The 14865-nt window shown below is 42.0% G+C and overlaps 2 protein-coding genes across 8 annotated transcripts in view; one reads left to right on the top strand and one right to left on the bottom strand.

The window, feature by feature from the left end:
• Nucleotides 1-10591, top strand: part of LOC121325457 (acrosin-binding protein-like) — a 25463-nt gene extending 14872 nt beyond the window's left edge. For 2 of the 7 annotated variants that reach the window (XM_041267945.1, XM_041267944.1), the window contains exons 3-5: nucleotides 7255-7349; nucleotides 7867-8012; nucleotides 9471-10589. In XM_041267945.1, coding sequence (XP_041123879.1) covers nucleotides 7255-7349; nucleotides 7867-8012; nucleotides 9471-9942 — 713 coding nt within the window. In that variant the 3' untranslated portion in view covers nucleotides 9943-10589. The other 5 variants (XM_041267940.1, XM_041267941.1, XM_041267942.1 and 2 more) reach the window with 5 other exon arrangements.
• Nucleotides 10592-10731: 140 nt separating this feature from the next.
• LOC121326290 (adenosine receptor A1-like) lies at nucleotides 10732-14470 on the bottom strand. Its single transcript, XM_041269540.1, has 3 exons — nucleotides 13987-14470; nucleotides 13375-13622; nucleotides 10732-11901 (listed from the first exon to the last, which is right to left on the bottom strand). Exons 1-3 carry the CDS (start codon nucleotides 14191-14193, stop codon nucleotides 11262-11264), a joined length of 1095 nt encoding a protein of 364 aa, XP_041125474.1. The 5' UTR covers nucleotides 14194-14470; the 3' UTR covers nucleotides 10732-11261.
• Between the last annotated feature and the right edge of the window lie 395 nt (nucleotides 14471-14865).

A 14865-nucleotide genomic window follows, 5' to 3' on the forward strand; every position in this document is an offset into this window, starting at 1 on the left:
CAGTTATGAAAAAAACCTAGTTTTCAGCAAGTGTACTCAAACTTTTGACTGGTACTGTCAAAAGTTTATTAAAATTATATATATATATATATATATATATAAATAAAGCAGTGACACCAACAATGATTCAGACAGCTTCCCTGAGTTTCAATCTCCATCGTTATATATTATACAGAAGTGGCACCAACAGTGATTTAGACAGTTTCAATCTCCATCACAAGTGACAAAGGCTACCACATTTACATTTGATACATAAGGAAAAGTCAGTGCTTCCGTGTTGAAGTACAGGGCACCTGGAAAACCTCATGTCTGATTAACAGAACAGTGATTAGAAACAGTAGAAAGTCTCCTGGCAGCAGTGTTTTGGGGGTTTCCTGGTCCCAGCACAAATTCTGCTGCCAGTAAGAAGCCCCATAAAGACTGCTGCCAAAAGTTTAACACCAGGGCTGAAGAAAGAGAAATGTTGACATTATATTGACTACATTTAATGAAAGTGAAATGTTTGGTTATATTAAGAAAGTGTTTTGTGCAGCTACTGGCAGCAGCAGAATAGAATCAGCTGTCTTGGTGCTGGTAACAATCCTGATGTTCAGCACACATCAACTCCAAATCTACAGGTCATTTCCACAAGCAAATTAAGAATAAAAAGAATCTTATTTGGACACAAAACTGCTTTAGATTTACAAGACTGGGCTTCTTTTTAAAAGATATATATTATTAGCGATCGTATTGGAGGGGGTTATTATATCATCTGAAACAACATCACTGAACTGTGATTATGTTTTTTTATGTGGTCTCCTTTTCCAAACTTGGATGAAAAAAGAACGATCTGAAAATGCTGATACTACATCGTGATATACAGTAAGGTACTTTACACTTCTTATGGGACTAAGCTGAGTCTAGTCAGGTGCATGGCTGTAGTTTCTTAAAAATAACTTGCATACCGGTGAAAGGTGATACAGACTTGTCAGCTGCTTAATGTTGTAGTTTATGGATTTTCGAAAAGTTTATTAGTAGTAAACTAAATGGAAACTTTCACAGGAGGTGGCAGCTTTACTAGTGACCCCTTTGATGTCACAATGGCACTGTTCTTTTCTTCGTTCTGATGAGCTCACAATCACTTTGTTACTTAGCAACCTCTCAGCCAACAGAATCAACCAAGACAGCGTGGAGTTCAGCTTTTAACTAATTTTTCAGTTTTTTTAAATTGACAACTTAGTTGAATAAATGAAATATTATATTAGAGAAGTGAAATGAAGGTTCTTACTGTTCTTCTATATGTGGGTAAGAATATGAAATATTATTATTAGTAGTAGTACATTTATTAGTGTTATTAATATTACTACAGTGTTATTAGTACTGTATTAGTATTATTATTAGTAGCAGTACAATATTTCTATACTATATTTACTACTACGACTACAGCATTATTAGAAACAACACACACACACATACTGTATATAGAAGGCCCGTGTTTGTGTTCAGTAGGTGTCAGCATTGAGCCATAATTGGTTTAAAAGGCGTGATGAACAAGCTTTGAAACAAGCTTACGTAACTGCAGTGACCAGTAGCATTGGCAGGGAAACATTTCCATGCCAACATGTATCAGCCATTCCTGTGTACTAAAAGAAGCACTGCAACAAGCAAGACACATATTTTCTTCGTGATATATATATATATATATATATTATCTATATATATATATATATATATATACAGTGGCTTGCAAAAGTATTCAGACCCTTGACCAATTCTCTCATATTACTGAATTACAAATGGTACATTGAAATTTCGTTCTGTTTGATATTTTATTTTTAAACACTGAAACTCAGAATCAATTATTGTAAGGTGACATTGGTTTTATGTTGGGAAATATTTTTAAGAAAAATAAAAAACTGAAATATCTTGTTTGCATAAGTATTCAACCCCTGTGCTGTGGAAGCTCCCAGTTTGCACCGATGAAAGAAATTGCCCTAACGAGGACACAATTACCTCACCATTGGCCTCCACCTGTGAACCATTAAAGTTGCTGTCACATTTTCTGGATAAAAACCCCACTGTTGAAGGATCATTGGTAAGGCTGTGAATCTGAAGGAAAATGAAGACCAAAGAGCATTCTACAGAAGTTAGAGATAAAGTAATACAAATGCATAGATTAGGGAAAGGGTACAAAATAATATCCAAGTGTTTGAATATCCCAGTGAGCACAGTTGGATCAATAATCAGAAGTGGAAGCTGCATCACACCACCCAGGCACTGCCAAGAAAAGGCCGTGCCTCAAAGCTCAACACTCAAACAAGAAGGAGACTTGTGAGAGAAGCCACAGAGAGGCCAACAATCACTTTAAAGGAGCTACAGAGTTCAATAGCTGGGAGTGGAGTAATGGTGCACCAGTCAACCATATCAAGAGCTCTGCATAACACTGGCCTGTATGGGAGGGTGGCAAGAAAGAAGCCGTTACTCAAAAAGTACCATCTGAAAGCACGTCTGGAGTTTGCTAGAAAGCACGAGAGTTACCCAGCTGCAATGTGGGAAAAGGTTTTGTGGTCAGATGAGACCAAGATAGAGCTTTTTTCCCAAAACTCAAAGCGCTATGTGTGGCGCAAACCTAACACTGCCCATGCCTCAAGACACACCATCACTACAGTGAAGTATGGTGGTGGCAATATCATGCTGTGGGGATGCTTCTCATCAGCAAGGACTGGGCATCTTGTTACAACTGAAGGAAGAATGGAATGAGCAAAATACAGGAAAATACTGCAAGAGAATCTGTTTCAGTCCGCTAAAATACTGAAGCTTGGGAGGAAATTGACCTTTCAGCAAGGCAATGATCCCAAGCACAAGGCCAAAGCAACATTGGAGTGGTTCAAGAACAAAAAGGTGAATGTCCTGCAGTGGCCAAGTCAAAGTCCTGATCTCAATCCCATTGAGAATCTGTGGCACTATTTGATAATTGCAGTCCACAAGCGTCGTCCAACCAACCTGAACAACCTGGAGCAAATCTGCCAAGAAGAATGGACCAAAATCACTCTGACACTGTATGCAAAGCTGGTACATACTTACCCCAAAAGACTTAAAGCTGTTAATACAGCGAAAGGTGGCTCTACCAAATATGAATGTGTTGGGGGTGAATACTTATGCAAGCAAGATATTTCAGTTTTTTATTTTTCTTTGAAATATTTCCCAACATAAAACCAATGTCACCTTACTATAATCGATTTTGAGTTTAAGTGTTTTAAAATAAAATATCGAAAGAACGAAATTTCAATGTACCATTTGTAATTCAGTAGAGAGAATTGCTCAGGGGTCTGAATACTTTTGCAAGCCACTGTATGTATGTATGTATGTGTATAATAACCTTGACATTTTGACCTATTAAACGTTTATTTTCACTGCTTTTGGCAGCCAACAAATCAAAGTAATAAAATAAAGACTTTTTGCAGTGTGTAGCGCAGTGCCCGGGTCGCAGTCTCTCACAGCCGGTCAACTGGGCTCGTGGGAGGGTGTTCCCGGCTCCCCGCTCCCGCGATGGAAGTACGCTGAATTCTTCCAACTCCAGCGCCCAGAACACAAGGCTGAGTCCATCTGCAGCATCCGGCTGGCCTCTGGGTGTAGCCACAAATGGATGCTGCGTCTGGACCAGTTCGAAAACAACGGCGTGGTGCCGACAGGTAAACACTGACAATAATAACGCCACGGGTCTGACCGATATCTGCCCCTCCAGAAACCCCTCCTCTTGAAGCAAAAATGTAAGCCTTTGCCAGCGTCTAAGCTAACAACGGCTTGGTGCCGACAGGTAAACACTTGACAATAATAACGCCACGGGTATGACCGATATCTGCCCCTATAGAATTACCCCTATATCTTGAAGCAAAAATGTAAGCCTTTGCCAGCGTCTCACGGGTTCTTCTCCCTTCTGAATCACGACCCAACACACAGGATTCTACTGAAACAGCGCTCACGCGCACTTTTAATAAACACAAAATGAAATAAACACAAAACAAACACCTAGCTCCTATTTGGAGCACTCACTAAACATAAACAGGAACCTAACTATCACGCAGGACGGCTAAACCGTTTACCTGCCACAAACATTCAAAAACACACCCTCACACAATACCTCAATACGACTGCTCACTCACACAGTCGGGCTCTTCTCTCAGCAGCAGCCTGGAACAGACTGGCTGCCTCTCTTATACCCTGCACCTGGCTCTAATTTACAATTACCACCAGGTGCAGGGGATTACTAAACAATAAAACAATTACCCAATTAAACCCCATAACACCCAAATGTGCATTCTCACAAGGTTTTTAGCAGGGAAGGATTTTAACCCCCTCCCTGCTATCTCACAAATATAGCTAAAGTCACATGGGTATATATTAAGAGCTCTACCCATTACCTTCGGATAAAACGGAGCAAGCTGAGAAGGTATGGAAGGCCATCCGCGCTAAAAACTTGTGCTGTTAAGCACGCGTTTCAAGTAAATGAATACATGTAGTGAGTACTGTGATACACTATGCATTCTATTTTGTAAACTACACGTACTATTTTACTATGTGCACAAATTTGGGCCACTGAATTTAAAGAAAATAGTACGTGTCCTAGTGATCCAATGAAAAGTCGCCTCACATGTTCCATGCTCTTCCAAAAGTAATCAGGGAATCTGAGCCTTTGAATATTTTTAAAAGCCGTCTCAAAACATTTTTTTTTAACGTGTCTTTCCAATTATTTAACTTATGTTTATACAATGTTTTTTAATATGCCTTTTACTTTTCCTGCAATACGTTTTTACTTGTCACCTTAAAACTTCCAATAATCGCAGGGTCTTTTGTAAACGGCGAGTTAAGTGCGCATTACAATGAATGTGGTCTTTTTAGTGGATTTTATTGTTTTTGTTATTATTAACAGTGGTAGATGCAATTCAGTTTTTCTTCTGCTTGTTTATTTTCTAATGTTTTGCATATTCTTGTTTATATTTTGCTTTATACTTTGGGGGTGTACAATACAGTGGCATTGTGTTATAAAACATAACTGTTACTTAATACCCACTGCAGAACTTTTTAACGATGCTGCTGGAATGTTGCAATTTAGTTATGTTAATGCTATAAGGTTGTATGTTAATGGTTTCTCCATGATTGCATTTGAATATATTAGTATTTGAAGATGTTAGTGATGTTACATCACCCCTGGCGCTGTACATCATCAGCATAATAATAATAATAATAATAATAATAATAATAATAATAATAATAATAATAGATTGTGATTACCCTTACTGTTTATAACACTAAAGCAGGAGACTGATAGACAATTATTATCAAATGTATTATACTTGATAATAAATATGGTTCCTGTCACGCCACGTAAAATAACAAATGCCAAACCTCAATGAGACGGCTGTACTCAGCAAATGTATGCTTGCAGCGCAGAAGAAAACCTTTCGCCAATATTTGTGATATTCCTTATTGTAAACTGATGTCTTATTGTCTAAACGATACACCAAATATTGGCTACTATGCCAATTACGTTGTGCATAAGAAGCGGTTACAAGCGAATACGCTGTCATGACAAGCCACCACTAATGTAAAATTACTATCCACCAACGTAGGAAATACGTAGCTTGTGTCATTTTTTATAACTTGTACCAATTAAAAATTGTACACGTGGTCTATTCATACGTGTACTACAATGCGTTAAAAAAATAAAAATAAAAAATAATTAACCCCCTCACTTTTCTGGCAATGGTTAAACAATGGCGAATATGCCTTTGTTACCAAGTTAGTTACTTAGCAACCACAGAAAATACAAATAATATCCGCAGAAACAGCCAAGGAAACGGACAGACAGAAAAAAAAAAACAACAAAAAAATGGTAGTCTTAAACAAGATATAGTGCAAACCTTTTCAGGCTATTTTTTCATGACTTTTACAATACTTTTTCCAGGCCTGGAAATCGCTGTTTTCATATTCCATGTCTTTTCCATGATTTCCGTGACCGTACAAAACCGACATTATTATTAACCCTAACCCTTCCCTACAGTTCTGTCCTTTTGCCTGCAAGTCTAGTGTGCCTAACACACGAGCAGAACATAAACATCCAATCACAGAACACAGAGTCTGGTAGCCACACTTTGAGCTGTCAGTCTTGTGTGCAGCAAAACAACACAGATGCTGTATAACTTGCTGAAAGAAACGTTATAGCAAGGCTGAGCTTCTTTTAGGTTCGTTGGGGGTGGGGGGGGGTCTGCTCAGCCCCCCCAGACACTCCACTCATACCATATATAAGACACACAAGGTATTCCATGGATGCAATGCCCGTGCCTCTATCTATTGAAAACAAGACAGCCCCATAAGCGTTGTACTTTTTAACTATTAGACAGAATATTTACAGAGTACTTAAAAACTGATGCTACAACCATTGTTCATTTATTAGCGTTTTCATTATAGCAAATCACGTTTTTATTTACAATGAAGGGAACATATACTATGTTGCCCAGATGCTTATATTGAAAACATATATTATGTTTTCCTTTCATTATAAATAAAAACGTGATTTGGTATAATTTAATTAAAACGCTATTAATAATACATTTAAAATTACATATTAGTTACAGTGGGGTTACCACTGAATTAAGGCGATTTCTAAGGCTCTGAAATCGCCTCTTGATGCTCTTCTCAGAGGGTTTGGGTCTATCTATTACAACACATACTAAAGTTAAATGACAACATAGTAAATAACCCAGATGTCCTTCCACAAGAAAGGGTGTGTTTGCATATAGTGTTTGTCATGCATGTTATTAGATGTACAAGGGTCTGAGGTTTTGGGGACTGTAAAGTGGGTATAGCCCATGAACATACATTTTCTTTTTATTTATTGAAATAGACTTCATCTTCTTCTGAAATTAAGGAGAAATTTAGCACCTCTTATAAAAATGCCCACAGTAAAACCACAGCAAAGTGTAGTGAAGCAGAGTGAAACCATGTTGTAGCATAGGTAAGCATTGTAAGGCACAGAGAGGTGTGGTAAAGCATAGTAAAAGAACACGACAAACCAGGGAAACTGGTAAAAGCAAAGTACTGTATAACAATGGGAAAAGCATGGGGGAAACTACAAATTTACCATGTAATATTACTACAGTAACTTTTTCTAAGAGGCTCAGTTGCTTTGCCTTGGTGATTGTGGCTTTGCAGCTCTGACTGTGTGTTTGATCTGCAGGCCTGGTCTGTGCAGCTCTGACTGTGTTTGATCTGCAGGCCTGGTCTGTGCAGCTCTTCGCAGTAACCCCACCTTCCCAGACTTCTGCGCCTTCGCAGTCTATCGATGCACCAACAAGAAGTATTTCACCAGGGTAAGATGAGACCATACAGTAGAGCCAACAATAACCAGGGGAAATAGGCATTAAAACACAGAGCAGGTAGCACAGTGTAACAGCACAGCACAGTGCAATAGCACAGCAAAGTAACAAAGAGTAGTAAAATCATGGTCAGCAGGCACAGTTTAGAATTGCAGCCCAGAAGGGTATGGTAGAAACTGCAGTAAATGTATAGCATAACCATTTGAAAAGCTGGGAATACTGCATGCACATTTATAGTGGTAAAGTTTTAAAAGGGTTGCTGTTGTGTAATATTTTCCTCTTATTAGCTTTGTTACCTAAACAGACGTAAGAGAATTAATTTTAAAGAAGCCTTGGTTGGCACTTTAAAGGGGGGCAGTGATACTAGTTATTTGTGCTAATGAGGAAAGAGAATAATAATAATAATAATAATAATAATAATAATAATAATAATAATAATAATAATAATAGTCTGAGTAATAGAAATACTACTAATAATACTAATACCAGCATGTTGTCTTGTTGCTTTCAGAGGGTTGACTGTGACAGCGTGATGGTGGAGCAGTACCTCTTAACCCCCCGTCTGACTCTCCCCTCCCCCAGGGCCTGGCCCAGGACGACCCCTCCCATCTTGAGCAGGGGGGCGCTGGAAGCTACGGGACTGGATCAGGCTGCCAGGTGAGGGGGAGAGCGCATCATTACCCAGACCGTTCAAATGTAGGATTAAACTCGGTAAAACCTTTAACCCTTTCATGCATGGCGACCTCATATGGGGACGGACACAAAACTTGATATGGAAGACGCAAATACATGACAGCCTCATATGAAGATGCCTTCTCCCGCCATATAAAGGAATTGAATTTGTTTTTTAAATTTATTTTTTAACCTATTTTCAAATATTTCACACATGAAAGGGCTAAACTTTAACATATTGGGAATGTTAAATCGGACATGCAAGGTGGAGCACAGCGTCATCCCCACAGCTTGTAAAGTACTGAAGGGCACCTAAGCAGAATAAAATGGTGAATTGGAGATGTGGTTGATGACTCATCGAAAGATATTCAAATCCAAATAAATTGGAGCTCTAACTGAACCGGGAACAAAACCTACCTCAATCTCACCAATGGACTTCAGATATCGAGCATCGGGCACGTAATCTATGGGCTAAAGAATCCCATTCTCACATTTGTCAAAGAAAGGAACTGGATTTTCAATTTACAGGATAAACATTCACACAGGAGCCATTCTAATTCCCCCCCCCCCCCCCCCCCCCCCACAGTCAGAGCCGATGCTGGGCTAAGAATTGAACAGTAGTAGCAACACATGAGCTACAATTGCTGTAGGTGGATACACACCACTGCCAGTATACACTAGTTTAGAAACTGCACATACAGCTCACCCCGTTTCACACACAAAGTAGCATTTCGTCAAAACCCATACTGCCGCTCTCACTACCAAGCCCAGGCTTCCATGCTCACATGAGCGGTTTGTTGTTCTGCATGTCCTGCCAGCTCGCTGTGTGACGTTCTTCTTCTTAATCAAGCTTTATAAAATATCCGGCGACACACAATTGGACTAAGGGATTAACAGCACTGGGATTTCCTTCCACAAATTCACACAAGTATTCAAAACATACCAATGAAAAATAATTAAAAACAATGTAATGAAAAATGAAACATCTTGCATAAAAATAAAACCTTAATCCTTTTACAGTTTTAAATGTTGCTTCATAATTACAGATGATTGTATTGAATTTACACTGAAGACACTGAGAAAGACTTGTAATGGAAGCGTTAGTCATTGAATGTAGGAAGTTTCTTTCAGTATTTCTATGATGCACTACAACATTAGAAGACTTTGAATAAATAACCTTGTAACCTGCACACATCCTGCTCCATCAACACGGCTGCTGGAGTCTATACATTCACACTGTATCACAGCTGTACTGTACTATATTGTACCATTCGCACTGTGTCACAGCTGCATTGTACTGTATTGTACCAGTCTACTATCACAGTTTGTCAGTTTCTTTAAAGTGTTTCTAAATTCATCACAATTGAATGTTTAATAGTTACGGATGGCTGTAAAGGATGAACTTACTGAAAATATTTAACTGTCCCCAATCTGCACTGGCAGGTTCATTGAGGATACCTACACCCTGTCTGCAGTGACCAGCTCAGAGAGCAACCCCACCACCAGGGGGCAGCCTCCCCTGGGGAGAGAGGGAGAGGAGGCAGCGCTGAGGAGGGAGGCTCCTCTGGGGATGAAGGGGGGGCTGCAGGAGAGCGTGCTGATCGGAGTGACAGAGGGACAAAGAGAGGGGGGCGTTGGGAACAAGCCAGGGGGGAGTGTGGAGCCGGTAACACAGAGTGGTGGGGTTGAGGGGGGGGAGGGGCGGGGTTACCCCAAGGTCGTTTCCGTGGGAAGCATGAGCGCAGCCCGTGACCCCGTGAAGGGAGACCTGAAGGACCTCCTCACAAGGATGAGCGACTCCAGGGTCATAGCACTGACACAGAAGCTGAGCGCAGCCAGGAGGGATGGAGACGAGACGGAGATCAGACTGCTGACAGAGCAGCTGGAGAGGGCACTGGAGGGAGCAGGGACATGAACCAGAGAGGAGAGAAAAGCAGGGAGCAGGGAGATGAACCAGTGGGAGGGGCGAGAGGAAAGAACTGGAAGGAGTGTGTCTGCATGCATCAGTGTGCGGGTGTTTTTACAATTGAAATTCTTGCCCTGTTGTGCTACACTGAACAAAAAGGAATGTTAAATAAAAAAATTAAAAAACAGATAGATTTTCCCAGCTCTGTGGGTCATCTAATTTTTTGGTGTCAAAAATATAACTTGTGATGTCTAACTGCACGAGTGTGTCATAATAATGGTAACACAAGACACAGAATAAACAGAAGTCATAGTGCAAGTAAAGTTTATTTTGAATGATAAGGAATTACATTGAAACAGCTGTCACAATGTCTTCAGGATTACAAGAGACACAAGATTAAAATGTGTGAGAGAAATCAGAAGGCAGTCGTTTATGCAACAGTCTTATATTGTATGTTCAGGAGCATTCTGCTGTCAGCCTTTAGTTGTACTGCAGTGCTCCAGTGTCAACCTTTCTAGTTCAATACACACACTAACAAACCTGAAGAGACTGAAGACAACGAGAAACCTACTGCAATACACACACTAACAAACCTGAAGAGACTGAAGACACTGAGAAACACTTCTAATGGAAACTTCTGCCACAGAACTTGCATTGAAGACGCTGAGAAAGACTTCTAGTGGAAACTTTTGTCAGTGAAGTTATTTTGTCAGTATAATTGTAAATCTTGATTTTGAGGGATAAGCAATTAGGAAATAACACTTACTACCCAGGAACAAAAAAAAAAAAAAAAAAAATTGTTACACAGTGTCATCCATAATAAATAACTTAAAATGCCTACTTAATGACTTGTGTTTCTACATTGGCTAGAGCTAATCTAGTGGAGAGTGTTGTTTTAACCCCCCAACACAGCAAAGTGTGTGAGAATAAAACACTCTTAGCTTGATTAGAGGCAGCCTCATTAGGTTCTCTTAGTCATAAGTCAGTTATCAGCCACCTAATACTTCTCAACAAGGTATTCAAAGATTAGTTGCACCGGGTAAAGAACCAGACTCTCAGCTAGGGATATAACGATATGCAGGTGACAGATGACATGATATGCATCACGAGAAACGATGGGCTACTTGCATAAGAAGATCAAACAAGCATTTAACCACGGGCTGTTTTGTTAAAAAGCACACATTTAATGAGAGGGATAACAACTATAGAACGCACTTATTAATTGAATTATGATGGTTCTCACAGGCTATTTATATTACGAATAATAAGAGGAAATGATAATTTAATAATGGGCTACATAATATACATAATATGATGTAAAGAAAGCATCAGAACTCCTCGGGCCCCCTGCCCTGGCCTCCCCGGCCCTCGGGCTGCCTCAGCATGCTCTGTAGGGCCAGCATCATGTCCTGATTCTCGTAGAAGTAAAGGAAGGGGTTGGCAGCGGCACTGCAGAGTGCCAGGAGGGTGGCGGAGGGCAGAGCCCAGAAGGGCAGGGTGCAGGCAGGGCAGAGCAGCAGGGCCAGGTTTAGCAGGTGGAAGGGCAGCTTGGTGAGAGAGAACAGGCTCACCACCTTCACCATGGCGAAGGCCATGCGCCGCTGCCGGCAGTAGAACTGCCCTAGCTTCCCCAGCCGGCGCCGTGCCTGCCGGCTGTGCGCCCTGACCTTCAGGAACACGCTGGTGTAGAGGCCAGACATGGCCAGAAGGGGCAGAAGCATGCAGCCCACAAACAGTACGTAGACCAGGTAGCGCAAGTCCATCACCTCCCGGTACCTGCAGCCGGGGACGGGACTGCTGCTCGTGTCATTTCGGGGGTCCCCCGCGCGGCAGCCCGGCTCATGGGGGTGTCTCTGTTTGGAGTAGTTGTTGAACCCCAGAACGGGCAGGAAGGAGACGACGATGCCAGCTAGCCAACAGGAAGTGAAGTGAGCCACCACCCTCCCACGAGTCATGAGGGACTTGTACCTAGAGGAGTAGGAGAGCAGGGATCAGTGCAGCCCTATAGCACAGTCCCATAGGGAAAGCATGGCAGAGCATAGCAGAGTCCCACAGGGAAAGCAAGGCAGAGCGTAGCATAGTCCCATAGGGAAAGCAGGGCAGAGCATAGCACAGTCCAACAGGGAAAGCAAAGCAGGGCAGAGCATAGCACAGTCCCATAGGGAAAGCAGGGAAGAGCATAGCACAGTCCCACAGGGAAAGTAGGGCAGAGCATAGCATAGCACAGTCCCACAGGGAAAGTAGGACAGAGCAAGCACAGTCCCATAGGGAAAGCAGGGCAGAGCATAGCACAGTCCCATAGGGAAAGAATGGAGCACAGCAGTCCCATAAGGAAAGCAGGGTACAGCATAGCACAGTCCCATAGGGAAAGTATGGCAGAAGATAGCACAGTCCCATAGGGAAAGCATGGCAGAGCATAGCACAATCCCATAGGGAAAGCAGGGCACAGGGCAATCCACAGTGAAAGCACAGCAGAGCATAGCACAGTCCCATAGGGAAAGCAGGGCACAGCATAGCACCGTCCCACAGGAAAAGCATAGCCGAGCATAGCACTCTGAAGCACAGAGAGGTTTGATAAAGCATATTAAAAACATTGCCAACCATGGTAAACTATGGTAAATACATGTGTAATAAAAAAAAAGTGTGTTCTAGAAAGTTCTAGAAATGCGTTCGAGTTCATCTGTGCCCTTGCCCTATAATAACCCTGTATCTTATATAACTTGTTTTTGTCACGCTTATATAACTCGTTTTTGTCAGAATGTTCTAGGGAAAGGTATGGTTTTTTCAGAGGGCCGAGCCTCGAGGGAGTGATCTGGCCAATTACTCTCTTGCACGCACAAGCCTAACTTGGTAAGTTATAAAGGACGGGGTTCTCCCCTGCTCTGATGAGAGTCAGCCGTGAGGATTAGCGCGCAGTCCTGCTCGGTGTTTTTTGGAGACAGCTGCTTTCTCTTACCAGGGTCGAAGGGCTCTCCCGATCCGCTTGGAAGGGTAAGAATTAGTTCAGTTGCGTCTCATGGATTGTATTGATCTGTGATTAATATAATCTTTGTATGTAACCTTGTTGGGTTGTGTCCCGTTAGGGATATCGTTATTCGCAGTATAGCATCTGTGTATGTAACTGTGTGTGTGTGTGTGTGTGTGTGTGTGAAAATAATAAAGGACCTTTTGAAATTACTCTGTGAAGTAATTGTCTTATTTACTTCCACATCAACTTCATTTTAAATTTAAAGTAATTCAATTTCACACAACAACATGACATAACCATCGGAAAAGCACAAGGAAAAACTGTAATAATGGCACACAGAATAACACTGCACTGTGACAGTAGCATTTTTGCATGCTCCATTTTGACTCCCTGTGGAGCCTCTTCCTATTCGAGGCTGTAGACTCCAGAGCTAAGACGGCGGTGCTTGGCTTGCGGTTTCCCGCGCTACTCACTGGGTGGGGTATGCCACAATGTGCCAGCGGTCCACTGCGATGAGCAGGTGGTGCAGGGTGGAGACCACGGCCCAGGAGAAGGTGAGGCAGGCCAGCCACAGGCAGGAGCGGAAGGGCAGGGGCAGCTCCAGTGCGAGCAGGAACAGCAGGGGCAGAGAGAACAGCCCCACACCCAGGTCAGCGAATGCCAGCGAGATCACAGCCAGCGTGGTGACATCACGAGAGGAGCAGCGCCGAGATAGCAGCACCTGAGAGACACACCCAGGTCAGTGAACGCTAGAGAGATCACAACCAGTGTGGTGACATCACGAGAGGAACAGCGCCGAGATAGCAGCACCTGAGAGAGAGAGAGAGACAGGCATAGAGACAGGGACACAGAGAGACAGGCATAGACAGAGACAGGGAGACAAGGACACAGAGAGACAGGGATAGAGACAGGGACACAGACATGCGTAGATTTCACGATGTTTCAGACAAAAGTCTTCAGTTGTGTAGAAAGAAAATCATAATCATTTAAACATTTTGCATAAATCCAGAAAAAAAAAAAAAAAAACTTTTTTCCCTCCAACATACACATCAATAATTCAAACTTTGTCAGTGGAAGGTACCTACCTTCAGAATGGACACGTTCCCGGTGGCTATGAACAGGATGAGTACCAGGCAGGCAGGGAAGATGATGGCTATGAAGACCTTGTGATTCAGCGAAGTGTCTCCCAGCTCGCCCCACACGTAGCTCTGGTTTGTGAGGCGCTGCTGGGATCTCCTGATAGTCAGATTGCGAATGTCCACGGGCACACCCCAGATGCTGGGCTGTTTCATTTTAGAGTAACGCCGTGGAGTGTCCTACAAGATTCTGCAAGACTGCAGCACAATCCAAACAATTCTGATATTTTTTCAAAGTGTCTACGCTATGAACAATTGCAGTGGTGTTTTATCCAAGATCCGGTGAGTTTTCAGTGTCTCAGCAGACTTGTAATCAGACTTATCAGACTGGGTAAGTTATCCAAATTTCTTCTGGTGCAAAAACCAGTCTGGATATTACAGCTGAAATTATCTTTCTGTGATCTGTATATTTATTCACAATTTTCTGATAATTATGTTTTTGCATAACAGGCAGTGCCACTGCCACTACTGATGGACAAATGCTGTAACTCCAGTTTGTTTCCTTGGTTGGGCAAATTCCAGCTGTATATATTGTCTGCAGTTACTGCAGTTTATGACGGTTGATGGGAAACAGCTTAATCTGTTTTTTTTTTTCTTTTTTATGTGTACACTATACACAGAAAGTCTTCAGGTTATTGTGAGTTTGCAATCAGCAGTCTAAAAAAACATCACTCCTGGCTTGACCCATTTTCACAGAAGATCTGTAGAACAGAAACCAGCCTGTCAGCAACATCCACCACCCCCACCCCCCTCATCACCATGGCAGCACATTCACAATCAGAGCCATCGGTGTGAGGATAGTCCATGACCATGACATACATCAACAAA

The sequence above is a fragment of the Polyodon spathula genome, chromosome 13 (assembly GCF_017654505.1).
Source record: "Polyodon spathula isolate WHYD16114869_AA chromosome 13, ASM1765450v1, whole genome shotgun sequence".
Lineage (NCBI taxonomy): Eukaryota > Metazoa > Chordata > Actinopteri > Acipenseriformes > Polyodontidae > Polyodon > Polyodon spathula.

Bases quoted from the DNA above. Each gene is read 5' to 3' on its own strand.
- LOC121326290 (XM_041269540.1), bottom strand. From the start codon at position 14,193: ATGAAACAGCCCAGCATCTGGGGTGTGCCCGTGGACATTCGCAATCTG. The intron at 13,623-13,986 runs GTAGGTACCTTC...TGTGTCTCTCAG, and splicing joins GGAACGTGTCCATTCTGAAG to GTGCTGCTATCTCGGCGCTG. The intron at 11,902-13,374 runs GTGAGTAGCGCG...CTACTCCTCTAG, and splicing joins ATTGTGGCATACCCCACCCA to GTACAAGTCCCTCATGACTC.